Consider the following 21647-nt stretch of genomic DNA (forward strand, 5'->3'; position numbering starts at 1 on the left):
AAAGCAGCATAATTGACTCGATGGGGTTTTTTGATTGTCCCTTTCGCATGTACGCTGCGTACATTGATCTGGTAATCGTAATTATGAAGGATTTGACACCTTTTATCGATGCAAAAAGTTTAAGCTTAAAGATATTTAAATTGAATAAACCATTGTTAAAATCAGAAAACTTATCTAGACAATAAATTTTATTTTATTAACTTTGGTTTTCCTCACACAATCAATTTTACAATGCTCAATAGATAATTATTCTGTTAATACGCTATACAACACGTCACGCTTGGCTCAGAATCTCTAAATTATTTTTTTAGAAACCATGTGGCGCCTTTGCAATGAAATATTTCAATTTAAAATATGAAATATTTCACTACGCGCCGACATTTTTGTTTACATTCACAGAAACATTTCACCAGGCTGGGCCATGATGGAGTCAATGTGACAGTTGACGACACCAAAAAATAAAAACTATTTCAATATTGATCAAAGTTCACGCGGACAATGCGTAACAGACATAAAGCTAACAAAACGATTAAATCTCTACAATTTCCTTTCAAAGTTCACTGCTTTGCTTCTTTAAAATTCGCACTTTTTACGCCATTCATCGCTGTCAAATGTGCGTGTCACTTTACTTTCAAAAACAATTACTTTGAGCTAACCTCTTTTTCTAAACATTTGATTTCCAAATATTATGGAAAATGTAGTGTTTTTGTCCTTTTGCCACAGTCATAAACTCGGCATTACACACATTACGGACAGGTGGGAGGGTGTTTTCGGCAGGCGTACTGGCCAGGCGTGTGTTGTGAGGTGAATCCAAATCGTCTACATTGCACAACCATTCAGAACAAAGGGAGAACACCTCCGGAAAGCGCATTTTGTGATAACATTCTAGTCAAAAAGTCTGCACCCCCGTCTCTCCTCCACGGTACGAGTTGCTGTTTCACCGATTCTGACGAAAAAAAGCTACTGCAACTAAATGGATACCAGTTTCCCACCACCGTGTGCCATTATTTTTGAAACCCGTTGAAAACGGCACGATTGATAAGAACCCGTGGACTTTCATATACACCCCCGGTTGCGTATGTATTCGTAGCGAGCGGATATCGGCCTAACGAAGCGCGGAAATCACCCTGATGCCAGGAACACACCGAACGTGAAGTGGCAAACAGGTGCACAAACAAGTTGGAAGAAGAAAACAGACGGCTAAAACGGGGGTATCGTCGATTAATATAGTAACATTCATACAAACCCTGCGCGACACACAGAGAAGGTCGGTGTGCGCTTATCGCGACCCCAAGAAATAGTTACAATCGTGTCGATTGTATACGCTGAATCGTAAACGAAAAGTGTGAAACTTTTCCCTTCAGAACATTTACGCCCGCGGTAAACACGACCACCGAAACAGCCTGTTACGAGGTCGGCGATGCAGTGAACAGTGAAACCGAACGAAAGCGGAGTTTCGTAATACATTGTCACCACATTTTGCAGTCTGTGTACTAGGAACTAGAGCAAGTGTCTAGCGGAAGACGTACAGATCCACATCATGTTTACGTCGCTAAAGAACAAAATTCGTGAAGAAACCGGCAACGATGTAGCGCCACTGTCCGTGTCCCGAACTCGCCGCAGCCGGCCAGAATCACTCACCAGTGCCAGTTCGATCGATGAGCTCAGCATTCTGGAGCAGAAGGATGCCGAGCTGAATGCTACCCGGCTCGAGCTTCAGGAGCTTGCCGGCCATTTGACTAACTTTCGGGAGCAGGCACGTTCGCTCGAGGAGGAGACCGCTCGGCTGAAGCAAACCAACAGTGCCCTCGAGGCTAAGCTCCAAGCAAGCCAGCTGCAGCGAGATCTTCAGCGTGAAGAACAAGACAAGATTCAGAACTGTCAGCAGCAGGAAATATCGAAGCTGAAAAGTATGTTGCTATTCCGCGAGCAGGAAGCTATTGATCGAATAGCGCATCAGAAGAATGCCGAACAGCAAGCCGAAAGTCTTCGGCAGGAGGTAAATCGGCTGCGAGAAATCGAACCAATGCTAGAAAACACACAGGACGAGCTGGAAAACCTGCGCCATTCGTCGCAATGCGAGCGGAACAGTCTGATATCGAAGTTGGCCGCTGTAGAGGAAGCAAACCGGCATCTGAAAAGTCGCGTACAGGTGCTGGAAAATACGCGTGTCTCACTCGGCACGAACAGTGGTAGTACGGACGAGAAGGTGCAGTGTTTGCTACAGGAACGCGACCTGCTTGAACAACGGCTGGAGGCGGCTCATCTGCATCTGTCCGACATTAAGACGAGCTGGAGCTCCCAGAATATGACGCTCGAAACGCAGGTAAGCCGCTTGTCGCGCCAAGTCGCGGAAGAAACCACCGAAAAGTATAACGCGCTCAAGGTAAAGGATGAGTTGATCGAGAAGCTGAAGCAGCTTGAATTCGAGTTCGAGAAGCTACGGTCGGAAGTAACCCAACGTGACAATAAGGTATGTCTTAATGCGCCCTAATGCCGTTACGTTCCCTATTACTGATCGCATTGCATCATTCTTTCCTCGCTTTCTTCCAGATCAAGCTTATGAATGAAGAAATCGATGAACTACATTCGGCCCTACGTGAGGCACGTGAGCAGCACGAAGAGGAGGTCACGTTCATGAGCAGTAAAGTAGTAAGTAGTTCAACTTCAACTCGAAACCACGCTGATCAGCTTCCGCCAAAGGAACATCGTTGAGCAGGGCACTCTTAGGGAAAGTAAACCCGATTGCATGTTTACTCTCTCTAGGGCCCAATATCCTATCCTTTCCTTTCTGTCTTCTCTATTAGCCGCATGGCGTAAGGTATTGTGCGAATGGTATTAACAGCTTATCAGTCAAGTGCCAATGTTAAAATGTGTGATAAGCCACGGGCTGAGCCGTGACGAATCGAAATGCATCAAAACAACAGAACTCGATTCGATCGGGGCATTTGGCCGGCAACTTAGCATGAGTGTTTAAAGTTTTAGCTTTTTTTCAGTTATTGCTTTTAAGAGTTATCCCTTGTGCTCCATTTGATCCCCATCCCCCCCACCTGGCATGAATGAATTGCAGTATTTTACACAGTAACAATAAAGAACAATGTTTATTCGAACAGATGTTTGTTATGATTTATTTCTTGGTTAACTTATGGCACCACACACGATATTGCGCCTGCTGCTGCGCGGTCTCTTGACAGCCAAGTTACGGCCCTTATCAGTTCGTTATCGTGTGTTTCAACACCGAATTCATTTCTCAAACCACTTCTTACACCTTTTGAACATACCACGACAAAATAGCACTTGGGAGATGAAAAACTACCGTAAAACTTTGGCGCCACGTTTATGTGTACAAGTAGGAGTGTTTTATGAAACGTTAAATAATCTATCGCTTTTTTTTCTTTTAGGAACAACTGCAAACGGAATGCACCGACCTGCGTTCGAACCTCACCGAATCCGAACAGCGACTCCTTGAGTGTTTAGAGAGTGCTGACCGCTCTACCGGTGCCTATCAGGGTCAGGTAGCTGAACTAGAGAGCACTGCGCGGGAACTTAATCGTCAGCTGGCCAGGTATGTTCAAACGCTGGAATTTGATTTTTTAAACGATTTTTTCCGTATTCAAACGGTACAACAGTTTCACCGAGCTTTTGACAGAAAGTGTACAATTTATCTTAGCTCCTTCTTATCTATTACACTGCTAATCAAACAATCTGGCACACATGCTGCAGCCCTAATTCGAAATGAACGCTGAAGCTTCGTCAAGTTTCCAGTAGTTGCAGTTTGAAAATAACCTGATAAACATACTTAAACTAAGTTTAAGTGTTATGGTTGCATTTATGGTTTTCTGTACGATTTTTATGATACACTTTTTTATAGTGAAACACAGGAGAAGATGGCTGTTCTGATGAAGAACGCAGAAATGTCACAACAGGAGGAAATTTTACGCCAAGAACTGAGACATGAGAAAGATGAATCGATCGAGCTTCATGATCGTGCTATGATGCTGCAGCATGAACTAGATAAACGGTAGCTAACCACACGTATTTTATTTTTTAAACACATATTTTAATATATGATAATATATGAATATTATTTCAATAATTTAAAACTTTACAGCCTAAATACTGTCAATGAGCTGAGGAAACAGGTAGACGAACTCATGACTACGAATCTCAACCTAAATGCTGATCTTGTGGACAAAAATAAGGTTCGTTTGTGAACAATCATGATAGGGAACGTTTCATAATGATAAGAGTTTCTTTTGCAGATTATAAAAACCTTAAATCAGCGTCTTGTGGATATGAAGAAAACACTTCAGGAGGAGCTTAAAGGGCAACAGAATGGTAACAACAATAATAACATTGTCGCCAACTATATTAGCGGTAATCAAGCCCCACCCCATGATCGATCGCTGGAACGATCGAAAAGCTTCGAGGGAAAAACGATTGCAAAAGAGAACGGAACTCTGAAGCAAAACGGAACGAACGGTGGACCGGTAGTGATGGATGAAGTGAACTTTCGCTATCTTAAGCATGTGATAATCAAATTTCTTACTAGTCGAGAGGTTAGTTTTTTTTTTGAGTTTTTAATGTTGTCGCATTCATTCATTGGTCGTTCGTTCTTTTCCTGTACAGGTTGAAGCACGACATTTAATAAAGGCCGTATCTACACTGCTGCAACTTAGCTACGAGGAAGAAAAACTGCTGCAGGACACACTGAACTGGAAGATGAGCTGGTTCGGCAGTCGACCGGGCCAGGTTCCGATGTCTACCAGCTAAAATATCTGCCTCAAATACTACTACTACTACTACTACACCTGGTGCAGACGTGCGGCAGCTATACGCCCGCATACGCTTCACGCAACGCCTCTAGCATATCTCCTATACAATTTTCACTTATTTATCGGAATCTTCCAAGCGACAATTCAGAAGAAGAAACTCAAACAACCAAAGCGTAATCTCTAGCGTATATCAGATGGGACACAGTGCAAGAGAAGTAACATAATCAAAAGTATGGCAATTGACGCAAATAAGGTGCGAGTGAATGATTGCGCGTAACTATGATTTCTGCACAAATTGGTAAGATTTTCTCAGGTTTTCAACCTTCCGTATAGTTTCCTCGTTATCCTATCATTTTACCTTTAACGCTATTTACGTACATTTATCGGCTGCATTTGTGCTGTATTCATAAATTGATATACCCAACATTCCTTAGTCAAACAAATATTTATACAACAAGCAAATGCAACCTTTTTATACAATTATCATTGCTTACAGTTATACCGACGTATGTGATTTGCTTTCCAAAGATACTAAGTATTTACAATGCCATAGTATTAGAAGAGGCGATTTTTTTCGTGTGATTTGATGAGTGATTTGTTTTGTTAAGCACGTATTCCTTAAAATATGTTAGCTTTTGTATTATTTTTACAAAATATATAGCTTGATTCATTAGAAAAAGCAAGAGAAGCACACGGTGCAAAACATCTAATCATTTTTGGCTTGTGGCGATTGTTGAATAGTAGAAACAGTACAGTGCAATACGTGTGTGCAATAACAGTTGAAAAGACATAAGCCCCCCTAAAGGTCTGTTACCACAGCCTACAGGAAGGTAAATAAGGAAAGGCTTCATACAAACAAGCCTAGCCCGCCCAAAACAGGTTCATTGTTCATGTGTTCCACACAGCCATTATTCATGTTTATACGAATTCGAATAAATCAATAAATGCTAGGTAAATTAAAGCAAAATTACCCAATATGGGTAGAGAAAGGATTTATTGTAAAAAACAAAGAAAAAAACAACACATTTCAACAATAACCAACTTGGCACAGTAGTTTAGTTACGTTAACTTGCGTATTCAACATGACGTGTTAATTTATCCCCGCGCAAACGGTGAAGCATCGTTAGTTTCAAGGTAGAAAACTCCCTGTACACCACGACCATAGTTTGACGGTTGGCCGCCCATGTTAGCATCCGGTCCGGAAGAAGTACAGCTACCGGACAGTATCTGGCCATGATCAGCGCAACGCATCGCGCGGAACGGTGTGCTGGTGGTGAGCGATTCGGCATAAAACATCGGTGCACGATCGTGCGCACAGCTGCCAGCAATGTCGGCCCCACAACCCGGCTGTGTGCGTCCACCGTTCGGATAGAAGTTAGCCTGGCCCAGCGGCGTATTGATGCCGAGCAAACCGGCATTCGTCATGATGGTTTCGACGTAACGTCCATCCGCCGGCGAAACGGCATCACTCTGTCCCAAAGCAAACAGTGGACCAGCCGGATCCAGTGCAATAATCGAATGGATGCGTCCGTGCTGTGACTTACCGGCACTTCCGGCCACATGCGCACCCAGACTGTACCCGATGATGTAGATGTTGTCCGGATTTGCTCCAGCCGTCGAGATCAGCTGATCGATCAGTAGCGAAACCGTATTTCCTACCGGCCCAACCAAGTTGCGGGCGGTGATGTAATTCGGGTTGATCGCTCCAACACCCCAATCGACGGTGATCAAGTTAAAATCGCCCAGCTGGAAGTATGCATCCCGGAACAGCGTATTCATAAAGTGCGATCCATCGTTATTCCAACCGTGTATGGAGAAGCGCGTCGGATGTGCCGGGTTGAAGTTCGATCCACTAATGGAGGCGGGATTGTTCAGCTGCAGAATCTGTGGCTCCGTTGGGTTGGCCCGAGTGAACAGACGGAAAATGGTGTCCTGTTCGGGAACGAACCGAGGCACAACGGTGTCCGATTCGGGAATATCGTAAGGATTGGTGTTAATCAGATGCAGTCTGCCATTGCCATCGGGGGCTAGCTGCCAGTTACGGTCATCAATGGCGATACCTTGGTAGAAAAATTACACCAAAAACAAAACGTGAAACAACTTTCACTGTATTGCGAACTTCTGATGCTCTTACCATTGGCAATAAGTCCCGCAACAAGGAAACAGGTGACGGTGTACCACTGCATGATGAGAGTGATGAAGATGTGAACCAAAAATCATACCACACATCGAGGGTCCCTTCATATTTATAGGGCAATCCTTCACACACCCCCTACGATTTTGGGTTTATCCAAAAGATTAAATTATCACGCTCCGCTTATCACATTGCCAACTCCCATGTCTGGCATTATCACAGCCACAGGGAACCATCTCAATAATCGTCTAACCATGTTCCGATGACGGTTGAGGTAAAGGTCCATACTTTTAGCAGGAACAGTATCGTCACGTTTGCGAGATTACAAAGGTTATTAAAGCTATATACGCACGTTATAACACCCGGTGGCACGAATAACAAATCATCCTGCATGGCGATTGGATGTTACATGTGGTGCGTACATGTACCGAAATTAATCGAATGTTGGAATTGAACTACGAGTTACTGAGCAGATGTATTGTTATACGTTAAGCTTGTACGCAACAAAGTCACGTTTGGCACTGCTTACTTGAAACTACATTTGCTGGTTGTTCGCCTTTAAGTATGCTATACCTACGGATAACGACGGAGCCTAGCGGATGGAATAAATTTGAACAGTCCCATTTTACGGCAAATCATTATAAAACACTGAGTACAAAAAGTAAACTAGAAAAACAGAGGAACGTAATTTTGAACACCATTTTCCAATTTTTTATTTTACAACACATTGTTCAGCTATCGATGCGACACGGAATTATACATTTATATTCATAACTTCATATTTAAATCATCTTATTCTGAAGGTGCTTTGCATACTAATGTCTGTAGTACAAAACAAGCGCCCGCATGTTAACGTTCCTTTTTTTTTATTTTCAAAACAATTACAAAATTCTTGTTCAGCAGATACTGTATTTATTGTTACCGTCATTGTGTTCTCACGTATTACTATTAGTGTTTGTGTCTTGTATCGTTACACCAACAAGTAATCTTCCTCGTCGTAGTATAACTAAATCCTTTAAAATCTTCTCATACTCAGTCACCACATTAAGAAATAGATCTATCAGAAATAGTACCTCCGCATCAAGTGCTTAAATTGACTATCCCGTCCACGGTTCTCGATATTAGCTTTTCGCCCTTTTCGTGTTAACTTGTAATGGAAAAATGTCACAGTTGTTCTAAGCGGAAAAACAGCCTTCAATATACAAAAATGTAAATTAACAAAAAACAAAACCTGTACTGCGCACCGCATGTGTGCGAAAGGCGCACCAGAGCACCCTATAGTCGGATCTCGCCTCGTTTTATCTTCTCATAGATTTCCGGCGTTAGCAGGTCGTACTGGCCCTTGGATGTTAGATAGTACACCGAATCCTCGATAACGTTCGGATCGAAACCTTCCACCTGGAGGTCTAACTTTTTCAGCTTAAACGTACCGGTCATGTCAACCTTCGACAGTAGTCGTACAAATTGTGGCCGTGCGTACGATGGCAATGTGTCCTTCAGTGTGCGTGCCAGCTGCTCCAAATCAACTTGCCGCTCCGGATCCAGTATTGCAGCCATTCCAGCTCGGCCTTCTAGATTCGGGACCTCCACACCGTACACCACCGTGTCCCGATAGCCGCAGGCATTGCTGACTTCCGCTTCTACCTCGCTCGTCGAAACGTTTTCACCCTTCCAGCGATACGTATCACCGGTACGATCCTTGAAGAACAGACTACCCCGTTCGTCGGCTACGAGCAAATCACCCGACAGGAAGGCCGCATCACCCTTGCGGAAGATATCGCGCACGATCTTCTTCTCGGTTGCACCCTTATCGACGTACCCGAGGAAAGCACGTGACGGGTTATTCGGAATGATCTTGCCAATAAACAGTCCGGGTTCGTTCGGTTTGCAAAGCTGACATAAACCGTCCTTACCGCGCAATGGCTCACTGTAACCCGTCGCCGGATCAGCACGGATGATCGAAATCGGATACACCACAGGAATAATACGTGAAACGAACCCAATCGCTCCTACCGTGTTATCAATGTTGACTGAAAAGATACAAAAGTAAAAAAACCCGGTTTAGTCGCGATCTTACCTATGTAAGTTCCAGCCCAAACTTACCTATGTTAGCGTTGCCTTCGGTGGCACCGTAAAATTCTGCCACACGCGGAATATTAAAGCGTTCCACGAACTGGGGCCAAATTTGAGGACGCAATCCGTTACCGAATATCAAACGCACCTTGTGTGCTTTATCCGCTGCTGACGCAGGTGTGGCCAAGATGTAACGACACATTTCACCAATGTATTGGGCAATCTGGAATGAAACGAATCGGAGGTCATAGTGTCACTATCCGTTGGCGGTTTCGAGTCTGCGTCTATTCGCTTACCGTGCAATTATACTTCTGACAGTCCGTAAAGAATTGTGAAGCAGAAAACTTCTTCCGAGTAACCACCGTCGCACCGAACAGCAGTGCCTGACCGATGCTCATCATTCCACCGGCAGTATGGTACAGTGGCAACGGAGTGTAGAATATATCATCCGCACGGAATCCAGCCACCAGAGAGATTGCAGCAGCAATAAAGATGTACCTGCGGAGTTTAACATATGAGCAAAAACATTACAATTTACTCTGGTTTTCAAACTTTTGTCATATACCCAACCTGGAATGCGTGATAACAGCCGCCTTCGGCAGTCCAGTCGTGCCGGAGGTGTAGATGTAGATCAGCTTATCGTGATGGTTCGGTTTCTTCACGCCATCCACCGGTAACTCCTTCGATGCGGACTGCATCAACGTCGTCAGGTCCTTGGCGTTAGTGAGTACCGGTTTCTGAACGTCCTCATTAACCTGATAGAGAGCAACCGCAGATGGCAGTGTGTCGGCAATTTCTGCCACCGCATCTGCCAACGCTTCACCGTAGATCAGAGCATTACAGTTGGCTACCGTCACACTGTGCATGAGAGCATTCTTGCGCAGATTGTGGTTGATCAGTGGAACGATCACACCCAACTTCGACAGTCCCAGCCAGGTGGCAACGAATTCGGGCCGGTTCTCCTGCAGCAATCCCACCACATCACCATGTTTGTAACCATGCGAATGGAACACGTTCGCCAACCGATTGGAATAGTCATTTACCTGTTGTTTGAGATGTGGAACGAAAAAAAAACACTCTTTAGATACAAAAGAAGAGAGAAAAAACTCCACACAAATAGCGACTTCAGCACCAACTCCTTCTAAAGCACTTTTTTGTTGTTGAAGGAACAAATTAACAGACACAAGCGCACACCGAGTGTACTCACTGTTGACGTCAGTGGTTAACTTGCTTTGTCCTATAATGTCTACAAAGCAATTATTCCACAACTCTGCTGGTGGTGATCGCTACATACCTCACGGAACGTCCAGCTGCGTCCTTCGAATATGAGACATGGCTTGTCCGGCTGCTTCGACACGAACTCCGCAAAGATGTCTCCGATCGTAGCATTGTTTTTCGCGTGCTTGCGTACCAGTCCCAGCAACTTGATGTACCTCGTAAGAGCTCTGGCAGATTAAACAACAACAATAAACATCAGTTACTCCATTAGCCACCGAAGAAAGAAGAGGTTTGTTGAGCTCAAATCGGTTAGTTTGTGATAAGATAATAAGAAAACCAAACGTTTCGTTTGAGTGGCTGCCTAAAGTGGACGCTTGAATTCGCTTGACCCTTGATCATCACCATTTGACCAAACAAACAAAAAAAAAACAAACTGTCCAACATGGTCGTTTAGTAGTACATTTGGTGAACAAAAAAAAAGAGCCGCGTCCATAAAATCAGGTTTAAAGCTAATCCCCCACACGAAGCCCTTATCGGTGCGTAGATAGCAAACCCGATTATAGTAGCTCCATTGTTGATAAAGTTGCGTTTTAGGCGGTTTTTAATTTCTGCCAATGATGATGCACTTTTGGCCACAAAAATATTGTACTTTACTGCTATATGCTCTTCAAAATTGGAGACCTTGTTACAAAAGCGTATAAAACATTTACCAATGATCGCCGACTCTATTATTACCACTACCCTGCACCTTGTCTTAGTGAATCTCCTACGAGTTGTAATACACAGTCTCAAACCCCATTATTAAAAGCCTCAGTAGATCGTCACCTCGATGCATTACAAATATTTGCAGAAAATGGTTGCGTGTACGAATTTCTCCTTTAGTGTCAGTTCCAGCGTGTGACACGCTCCGATAGCTTGCCCAGATGCATTGTGTGTGAGCTGGAACGATGCTCAAACATTACATAACTTCCACCGCAAACGAGCTGGGTTTCGTAAAGCCGCTTGCATCGTTAAAGAAATCAAAGCAAGAAAACATTCCCTCTCCAATTTTCCCGCGATCAAACCGGTTTCCGGCCGAGACGACGCAACTCATTCAGATCGAGATGTGCTTTTAGAATACGGTGTGTTTTGTTACGTTCTAGAAGACACCACCGAGCACGGCATTGTAACGGCACACAAACGGCTAGCATAACAAATCGACGACTTCTCCTTCCTAACTTCAAGAGAAAAAAAAACAGACAAGAAACCTTCTAGTTCACACTTCACTTTCCCGAACATTGACGACCTTCGAAGCGGACGGACGCATTTCGACAGCTAACCACGTATGGTAGCTGTTGCACGATCGTTCGTTGTCCGCCGCTTGGTGGTCTCGAACCAATGGTCTTTCGGTTCAGTTTGTTGGTGCAAGTGAATTGTACTGTAGCAGCTTTTTCCGGTGGTTTTTTGCTACATTTGCAGATATATGTTTTGCTTATATTGCTTTACAACACAAAATAGACACACAAGTTGACAAAGTGTTTCCCGTCTTCATATTTCACAAACTCACAAACACCACCGTAAACTCTGGGGTTACGGTTGTCTTTCGGTGCGATGGTTACGAACCCGCTTGCGATGTAACAGACATCTTACAACAGCCGCTTTGCGTTATTAGGTATGCGGTTCGAGACCTGCCCTAAAAGTGTGCTCACTCGATCAACAACCAACTTCCAGCGGCGTCGCAAGTATTGCCCTGCACTCGGGCGACGAATTTTTACACGTCACAAGCGCAAACACCACGCTATGTTATGAAACTGCCAAAAACACCTCAACTTTGGAGCAATAAACTGTGCGCAAATTGCGTCCACGTTCTGCAGGGCATAACCTTCGTACGGTGTATCTTCGGTATATTCCCGTTCGCTTAAGCACCAAGTCACCTCCCGCGAAGGTTAACGCGAGTTTAACAATGCAAATGTTTTTTCCCTACTTTTTTGTTTGTTTGTTCACTTCCACAACCGTTCCAGGGATTGGCGGACCCTATCCGCAGGACTCACTTGATATCACGCGGCGACGTCACAAACGCGATGTACCACCATCTCCACCAGCCGCTGGCGATGAACACCGCGGCCAAGGTGATCAGCAGCGCCGGCAATCCAAACTCCCAACCCATGTAGTACCAGATGAGTACAACGGCCGCGATCGAGGCACCGACGCTGGTTAGCTGAAGCACGTACAGAAGCACTAGTCTGAACCGGTCGCTGCTTACGCTCTTACTGTTCTGCTGGTCGCCGACCGATTCCGTCGCGAATGGCTCCACCAGCGATGCGGGCCGCGTACGCGAGCCCGCGACCTGCCGCGCGAGCTCATTCTCTGGCTGCCCCTTCTCAACGTCAACTATCGATGGCTGCAGCGAGCGAGTGGGGAGTACGCATGCCCGATCCAATCCAGCCGGAGAGATCGCGAGATCCGGTGAGCAAGGGGAGATAAAGAAGGCAAAGATTGAATGAGAAATGATAAGCAAGTATGGAAGAGTGCGTGAGAGTGCGCAAACGCGTTCGGAGAAACAAGTGTACAGCACATGCGTCAGAGAATGAGTTAAGTTTAAGTCGTTTGAGTCAGCGGTTCCCAACCCATGGAGATATGCCCACTAGACCGAACGATCAAAACGGTGTTGAGAAACCCTGCCCGAAGCTTTACAACCCTTAGAGTGGCGAGAGCTTTTTCTCTTGTGTACTTTGCTGTTAAGGGTGAGCTTTTGCTCCCCTTGTAACGCTTTGGAACCGATCTTTGAAGGGGTCTTCGGTGCCTTGACTGACCTTGACCATGATAAAGTGGAAATTCCAGTTCTGTAGAAATTAAACTTGATCGATCAACGTATGGATTAGCATTCAATTAGTACAGGGAAATTTTAACACGTCTAAAGTGTCTCGCTTTAGACAAAACAGTTGCTGTACATGTTATCGATTTGAGCAAAAGTTGTTAAATTGCTGGAAAATATCTACCTAACTTTACTATGCGTTCCTCACACACCAAATCCGGTACCAATACTAATCAGCCGTTAAAGGAAAATTAGAAATGATAAGTGAAGAATGTGGAGTGTGTAATGCCTAAATAGGACGAAGAATTTATGTACTTTGCTAGCTTTTGTTTAGCGTATAAATCTGTACTTTTACTGATCATTACTACTGATCATTATATTTAATCCAGTAGCAGGATAGTCAGTTCTGCGTTTCAAATAAAATGTCCTTTTATTTTTAGTTTGATGGGGCAAGATATAACACAAGAAATACTCCGATAGGTTGATCGATTTGACCTTATTGAAACTCGAGTTACGATTCTAGTTAAATAATTCACCACCATTCGTCATACACTATTGCGTCAGTGTTGCGACAATTATGTGGCGCAAAATAAAAAAGAATAAACCATTTTCCGGTACGTTATGGATTATTACCTTTCTGTACGTTCCGAGGCGGCGCGTACGTGCTCTGGCAAAGTTTTTCACCGAGCGTATCGTGCGTCAGGAAACATACTTGCTTTTCACGTTCAGCTGATGCGTGAAGAAAAGAAAGTTGCGGAAAATCATTCTATGGTGAAGCTTACACCGCACAAGGAGGTTGTCTTCGTTAATTCTTTTCGTATAGCAGCCGCCGCCTCAACACTTCGGGTGTTCCAATGCTTCACTGCTCACTTTCTTTGATTGTCGTTTTTTTTGTGTTTTACGCTAGATTTCGCACTTTTCCTAATGGATGTATCATTCGCATCAAGCTTTATCATCTACTAGGGTAACGATTTGTTCACTTTCTGTTTCAATTTCACAGACGGAAATTAATGTACCGCAACGATCACTAAGAGGACTGTGGTTACTGGAGCTTTTCTTCCCGCCTCACACAACATCTCTGTAACGCTGCAAAACAATCAGCAGCAAGATGATTGTTTCTTATTTTCCTATTCAGTGCAAACTTTTGTGCAGTAGCCCGGCATAATGACAAACTTTTTCATAACCCTTTACTACAACACATTTTTCACGTAACACAGCGAAACGTATCGTTTTTGACCTCGAGTGAACCTGAAACGATCCAAACTACAATAAATACAATTCGCAGTACGCACATCCGTCAAACTAGCTGGGGCATTTGTTTTGATGCGCAGAACCGCACCAAAAGTGGTCGATTTTCACGCATCCAGGGTCGCGTTGAAGGGAAAACAGCAGCAATTGGCAAAAGGAAAAATAAAGTGCCATTGAATGGTTGCTTTCCCTCACCTGAAGTGGAAAACTGTTGGTCGTTCTTGACCGGACCCCGACGATCGGGGCATAGCTCGACTTAACCGTAAATGGTTAGCTAAATGCTACACGCGCTTCCGAATGATCGTTTAGGGTGATGATGATTTGCCCTTCTAGGTTGGCCGGTGTGTATCACCTTTAAACCATTTTACCTTCACTGGTAGTTCAAAGGGCTATTAGTGATTATGGTTTTTGTGTGTGGAAGTAGGCAAAATTCACCAACGCAATTAGCAAAGAGGATGATCTTTCGATGGCTTCGAGTGGTTTAAAAAGCGACCTCTAACGCCGATCGCCATTTTGGGGCTTGTAATGGACGTCATCCAACAATGACTGTGTTAAAAAGGGTATTTTTTTTTTGTTTATCTTTTCTCTTTAGCATAGTCTTCTTCGGTCTTATATCCAGTTGTACCCTGTTTGGTTTTTTAGTATTTTGAATCGAATGAAAGAATTAAAGTATTATTAAAGGGCTCAAATTTTAAATATCTAGTTCAGAAACAGATTATTTTACATGTGTTTCATTTCACAATCTTAATCAAGCTTGATGCTCCTGACATCTCCTCAATCTTTTCTCTTTCCCTAAAATACCGAAAAAAAGATGATGACGTCAATGTTGAGTATAATCCAGTTCTCGGTGGAAGTATTTCACATATTCTGTGAAGCTCCAGTTTAGAAATGCCATAACGAATATTTTGAATGGAGAAAAAACAAAATGGAAAAGAGTCGTAGTACTATGTTTTTGAATATCAATGTGGTTGTCGCGGTAGACTGTTGACCCCAGATTGCATAAATTGAAATAATACTTAATGTCGGTAAACGAAGAAATAGCAGTATTTGTGCAGCACGACCACTAACAACACATATGTATAGTCAATTGCAGTCTAAGTCGTAATACTTCGACTATCGCTACGAGACCGCTTCTCCATTCAATATTCAATATTGAACTGTTGAACTATTGAGCACTCAATATTGTATATTTTAAAAATATGTTTTCTATATTTCTGTTTAGTTAGACAATGCCCTTAGCATTGACGATCATGATCAACAACCATGTTACAGAATGAAGAGATAAAATAATCTATTTTATAAATAATATTATCTCAAATAAATATTGTTTTGTATGATGCTCTATACTTTCCATAATTCACGGTAAGTTGTGTAAATGTCAAAGAACTACTTATAAATTACTGACGAACCCAGATGTGCCCAGAGTTTCCCGCATAGAAGACTGTAAAAATGCTGGGAAACTATAGAAAATTAGAAAACATAAATAGCCAGTGCAGCAAAAAAAATCACTTTCAACACCATTGTTGCAGTTACTTTCCCCCCTTTCCAAACCACGCCCTTACGCGTTCCGTTTGCCCATGCCTTCCTCAATATTGACTTTCATGACCCTAGCGCGTCCCATTGGAGATCTTTGCTGCATAGTATTCACATCAGTGCCAGCACTAATGGCGTGCTACCCCCACACCAATCGCAACAAACCACCTGAATGCTGCATCATTTTCTTAGCGCCTTTCTAACCAGGCCAAGTGCCTAATGCAGCGAACCACGCGAAAGGGGGGCGCGAAAGATCACATCGCGATCGAGAGACTGAAAGTAACGTTTTGCAAACAATGGTTTGTAATAAAATAACTGCACACAGTGAGTGCCGTGGCCTTTCCACACTAGGCGGTTGGCAGAGGCAAAAGGTAACCTTCAATGTTGCACAAATTTGCCTAAAGCGAAGGCAAAAAAAAGACAGACGCGAACACGATCAGCAGTGAGTTCAACGATCTTCCCCTCGATGTGTCAGATTTTCTCTCCGGCGGTAATTTTCTTTCATGGACATCGCAGTTGCTACATTGATGGTTCATTTTCTTGGAGATTTAATTTCATCTTAATGATCACGTGCTGGTTGTACGACCGTCTCCACAATGGCCTCCATATCTCGTCCCTTCTTCATCTGCCTCTCACGGTAATGTTGGGAGTCTTTGCATGCTCACAACGCACTTGCACGTGCGTTGTTATGCTGCTGAAGGGTGATTATGCGTAGTGCTTTATTCATCTCGAAGTACTCCCCACACTAGAAGGCGTGGTAAATAACGTTTGTACGATACGATGAATGAAGTGGCCAAAAAAAATCTCAAGTTGAATTTTTGAACAGTGTCTCAAGCACCCACTTGTAGTACAACGGACAATCCACCGACAGCCGAAGGTTCGATGAAGCTGTTTCCAGGACGGGCGAGATGAAGCAGGTGGCGAAAGAGATAAATATTTGTTTACCACCGCTATTAGCGTACAATTGTCACCTCACGTAAAACATTTGTCCTTCCAGAAATACCTTTCCAGGGAATCTAGTAGAAGATTTTGCTGTAGACAGACAAATGGCCCAAGACAACGCCCTTTCAATGTTTGATGGAAGTAAATTCCATGCCGCCTGTATCACTTGCCGATGTCTATTAGTCTATGTCCACTGGACGATAACGAATTTCAAGTGGCGGTATTGTGCTTGATATGCGAATGTCTATTTACAGTCGCAAAACAGTAGCGCGCTAGGTGTTAATGAAATGTTTAACAACAACTATTTACTGTACACTATCAGTTTGGCGGTTTGGCAAGTTTTAAACAATATCATCAGCGTCTCTAACGGACTGAAATAAATCGACAACACTATAGTCACTAAAAACATTTAATTTATTCTTCATTTCTTCATCACGATACGCAACAACTTCCAAATACTCCACGAGACCTAACAGCAGAAGCTGAACGCCATTTCTTTATTGGGACACGATCATTTGCATCTAAACACGGGATCTTCGCCGTACCAACTTTTTCCCAAAAACCCGACACGAATGGTTCGCTTCATGGAAATAGGACGAAACAGCTGCAGGCCGAACATAATCAAAGTCGTAAGCATGATCACACATGTAATCTCTTTGCCTTAAAAACTGGTTCAAAATCCAAAAATGCAACGAAACGACTGCTACAATATGTTCGTTGACCCTTAGTTTTGTTGTCACGCTTAACACGATAAACACGATCGAATTCCTGCTATTCAATCGACAACTGTGAACGTTTAAGTTTAAGTAAATGCCGCAACTTAGACAGTACCTCCACTCAACCAAAATAACTTACATGTCGAAAGACTGCCCAATGTAGTGCGAAAAGGCACTAAAGCCAAAAGCCGAATGAGGTTGACTGTTTTGTTAACCAACCGAACCGCATCAACCACACAACACATCTAGTACTGAAGGTCATTTTCAGGACGGTGTTGAACCTTAAACAATAAAAACAGGTTTTTTTTCGGGCACAACTGATGGGTTGATGGGTAGTTTTTGTCTCCTCGTCTTGTTGTGACCCGGTCTCCCGGGTTATTTAAGATTAAAAGCATTTTTCTTGAGCTTCACCACATACGGCAGAGTGTATCGGAGGAGGTTCGCTTTTTTCTTGTATATCTCAACCTCAATACTGCAAAAGGAATTGACAATTACTGGTTTGCCTTTGTTGAGGCTTTCGGTTAGATGTACTGTAGTCGTCATTGCTAGGTTAAGATGGATGACTATCACCAAATTTTTGTAGTCAATTTCCGGGCACAATCGTCTACGAAGCGCTTAGTTTGAGTTGAATTACATTAAAATTAATTTCAAAAAGGTTTGTTTTTGTGCTCTTATTTAAATCACCGTCAATGTTGGTTGATCACTGAAGCGTACGGTAGACTAAATCATTAAACCTTAATGGCAGCGCATTGTTTATCAAAACTTGCAAACCGGTGCTGGCATACATTGACAGGGAGGGTTTAATCTTCACGCTGAATCAAATACAATATATTAATATCCGCTCATTAAGTAGATAAACCTTAAATTTATTATTTTCCAAAACTTTTTCCCTCTTAATGTTTTCTACCTGTTGCCAGTCAGATATTATATCGATACGATCGATCATGCCATTTTGTTTGTTATTTTCCTGTTCCATTAAAATGCGATTAAAAACATTCCACAACAAAAGCATTATTAGTCGAGTGATTTAAACGATCGATTTATCTGTCACAGTGTGTCACCTCAGCCCAACAGTATAAACTCTTTCGAAATGAAAAATAGAAGTAATCGTGCTTCTCTTTTTAACACTTCTATTCTAGAACCTTGTCGCATGGTTTCAACTGTATGCGTTTTATATAGTTTATTCTCCTACTGAAGCTTTACTCGCGCTGTAGTAAAGTAAACCAAATGTACTTTCTATTTCCAATCGCAATCACCTAGCTCGCAGCAACTGTCTCCAAACTGTTTCCCGATGGTTGTGACCTCATTTACAAACACAAATCCTGCCCCGAAACCGTACCCGGTTCGGTGATACCCGGTCTGGCGAAATAGGGCGAGCGTTTGCATATCAAGTACTTGCGCGTGCGTGCACTCCTTTGGCGTTTCTCAATACGCACCTAGTGTGTAGCCGACTTACCTTCGTATCGCCATTGTTATTCATCGTGAATATTGATAATTAAATGCCATACAAAACAGGCAATCGACCGGCGTTTGATGACGTTTCGAGTTCCCGCCGGGTACACGGTATGCTGCCACCGCTGATCGACAGTGATTCCTGGGGAACAATTAACGAAACACTTCGCACACGACGTGTCACAATCCGGGAGCAATTTTTTGCACACCTTTTATTACAAACTTCATGTGTTGTGGAATCACCTTGCATGAAACACTTTACTACGGATGTACCAAGGTGGGGATTTTACTGTCGAGCTCACTCACAACACTTGCAATAAATTGATCTAGCTGATGAGTATTTGCTGATGGAGCATCCTGTTGATGAAACATACATTACTAGCTGCGTTAGGGGGAGGTATTTGGGGAATTTAGCTTTTAACACCACACAGCTCAACTAGTTGACATTTTTGAAAAGCCTAACAACTCACATTAACTTTTTTAGCACCATTAAAAAAACACAAACACTCACGCGATCACTGATCAACGGATTTTTGGGAACCGCGTTTGTTGAACTTTTAATAGCATCTGCCTTTTCTTAATGATGTACCAACTTCTAGAACACTCACAACCACTAAGAACGGTACGCAAAACAACACGAGCAAACGTGTAAAATGGAAATTCGTCCCGTGTCCGACCCGCGGAACGGTGAATACGTCGAACAAACGCGGTTTAACGCTTCTCACGATATCCCACGCACGTACGCAACAGCGGCCCTGTTCGCCATGCGCAACCGTCAACGGTTCAGTACGAAATGCGGCAACGTGTTGTGGTGGAACGCGAAACAAGCACGAATCGGTGTCCGCCATAATTTGGTCTACGGAAACACCGCCGCGCACCGCCATTGCCGCCGTTGTTGTCCCGTTTTTTGTCTCTGGAGCTTTTGGGGCTAAGTGCGCCGATACTCGCCACCATCAAAACATATTTAACCAAAATGAATTGTTTAAATTAACCATACGGAATGCGAAATGTGTTAAGAAACAAACAAAAAAAAAACACGCATCACAATTTATGACATTAAACTGGTGTAAACATTTTCTTGCCATATCCGATTTCCTGTCTAAGGACGTCTCGGTTTTGCTCAGGTTGTATTTATTAAGTAACAGTAAGAAAGGAAAAAAAACATAATGTTTAGAGGTTGTTTTTAGTTGCCCCTTGCTTATCGTCGCGTTATCTTTGAGGTATAAATCCGGTTTTTTTTGGTGGTAAGACTAGACACATTTAAACACTGTCTACCGTATATCCTTGAAATGTTTTGTTGCCGAATAATGAATTTCGCATTCATGAAAGCGTTAATTAAGTTTCGACGGGAATGCGAATCTAAACTCTTCTAACGCACGTGTTGTAAAGTGAGATGAGCTTTAGAATTTGTTAAAGTTCATTTTCTTATTTTTAGTTTTTTTTCTTAAAATTTCTTACTTCTTCATCTTTAATTTTACCTTATTTATCTTCTTCGTCTACTTTAAAACAAAAACGTTAAACCGGTTTGAATTCCACGCTAAATTAACCATATTATGGTAATACGATTAGCGCAGACAGAAAATCGTTAGCCAAACATTTTTTCAAGGTTGGGTTCGACAAGCGAAAGTGATTGAATAAATACTGAGGTGGAGTGGCAGCATATATCGGAACAATTAAAAAGCAAAAGCTTTGTAAAAGAGGTCACATTTACACACATTTTCACATCTCAATCTCCTTATTGATCTATCGATTTGAAAGCAATTATAAACACATTTCTACCTCCAAAACATTAATAACTACGTCAACCTATTCCCGCTTTAAGCCTTTGTGTGTGGGGAAGGCCTGGAGGCCGAACTTCAGTGAGCTTTGCGAACGAAAGATTATGTCATATCTTTGTCGTGCAATATAAATCGATTTGATACGATAATGGACCAAAATCGTTTGTTTTCGTTTATCGTTTGAACTTTTAACTTTACCCGATTAGCTAGCTACGTTCTTGTTTGTTTTTTTTTATTCTTTCTTTTTTCTATTTTTATTTTTATTCCACACTTCATTGTTAATCCAGCATCTAGAAGCGTGTGCATGATAAGCATTGATTTACAATAGTGCCGATGATGAAAAGGGGCAAATAACAATCGCACTGCAATGGACTGCAAGGGTTTCTAATCGTTTAATCATTTTCCAATGTTGCCGATGTATTTAAGTAGATTGGAAGCATTTTTAATCATTTTTAAATGTGACTGTTATAACCCTCTCCCGCAAAATGGGACTTAACATTACAACAAACCATCATCGGAGTGTGTGTACGAGCGCGAACGTGTAAATTACATTGCCAGGTTGGCCTCTGACACCTGCTATGACACTCGTTAGATCATCTGTTTGTATTCGTCGTTCCATCACCGATTGGAATGCAATTCTGTGAGAAACCGTGTGAGAATGTGCACTGGATGCTATAAAGATGTTTACACACGAATGATCGTTATTTGGTTAATGTTCAGTGTAGCGTAAGTTGAGCATGTTTCACTCTAGCTTAACTCTTTCGCACATCTTCTTAAATTTACAAAGCTCACGATCACCGCTGCTAGTTTGAATCTCTTACTGACGAATTCAGTGAACTGGTAAAACGCACAGCTCCAAACTCCGTGAGAACGATCGACTCCATTTTTATGGCGTTTTTTTTTCGAAGATCATCACCATCATCGACATTGAGCAAGGTACGGGCCAAATCAAACAATGTTCACTGTGAACTATTACCCAATTCT

General features: G+C 42.7%; 3 protein-coding genes across 3 annotated transcripts; 1 reads left to right on the plus strand and 2 right to left on the minus strand.

The window, feature by feature from the left end:
* The first annotated feature begins 682 nt into the window (after positions 1 to 682).
* LOC125764693 (golgin subfamily A member 1) lies at positions 683 to 5750 on the plus strand. The gene is made up of 7 exons (XM_049429200.1): positions 683 to 2473; positions 2554 to 2652; positions 3402 to 3565; positions 3872 to 4021; positions 4112 to 4202; positions 4263 to 4559; positions 4630 to 5750. The coding sequence occupies exons 1-7, from the start codon at positions 1541 to 1543 to the stop codon at positions 4771 to 4773; spliced, it is 1878 nt and encodes a 625-aa protein (XP_049285157.1). The 5' UTR covers positions 683 to 1540; the 3' UTR covers positions 4774 to 5750.
* An 8-nt stretch (positions 5751 to 5758) lies between these two features.
* On the minus strand, positions 5759 to 7519 carry LOC125764741 (pancreatic triacylglycerol lipase-like). Its single transcript, XM_049429306.1, has 2 exons — positions 6910 to 7519; positions 5759 to 6835 (listed from the first exon to the last, which is right to left on the minus strand). The coding sequence occupies exons 1-2, from the start codon at positions 6959 to 6961 to the stop codon at positions 5871 to 5873; spliced, it is 1017 nt and encodes a 338-aa protein (XP_049285263.1). The 5' UTR covers positions 6962 to 7519; the 3' UTR covers positions 5759 to 5870.
* Positions 7520 to 7798: 279 nt separating this feature from the next.
* On the minus strand, positions 7799 to 19679 carry LOC125764689 (long-chain fatty acid transport protein 4). The gene is made up of 8 exons (XM_049429196.1): positions 19356 to 19679; positions 18890 to 19242; positions 12231 to 12580; positions 10277 to 10427; positions 9553 to 10025; positions 9279 to 9480; positions 9013 to 9205; positions 7799 to 8939 (listed from the first exon to the last, which is right to left on the minus strand). Exons 2-8 carry the CDS (start codon positions 18911 to 18913, stop codon positions 8185 to 8187), a joined length of 2148 nt encoding a protein of 715 aa, XP_049285153.1. The 5' UTR covers positions 18914 to 19242; positions 19356 to 19679; the 3' UTR covers positions 7799 to 8184.
* Between the last annotated feature and the right edge of the window lie 1968 nt (positions 19680 to 21647).

The sequence above is a fragment of the Anopheles funestus genome, chromosome 2RL (genome assembly GCF_943734845.2).
Source record: "Anopheles funestus chromosome 2RL, idAnoFuneDA-416_04, whole genome shotgun sequence".
NCBI classification, from domain to species: Eukaryota; Metazoa; Arthropoda; class Insecta; order Diptera; family Culicidae; genus Anopheles; species Anopheles funestus.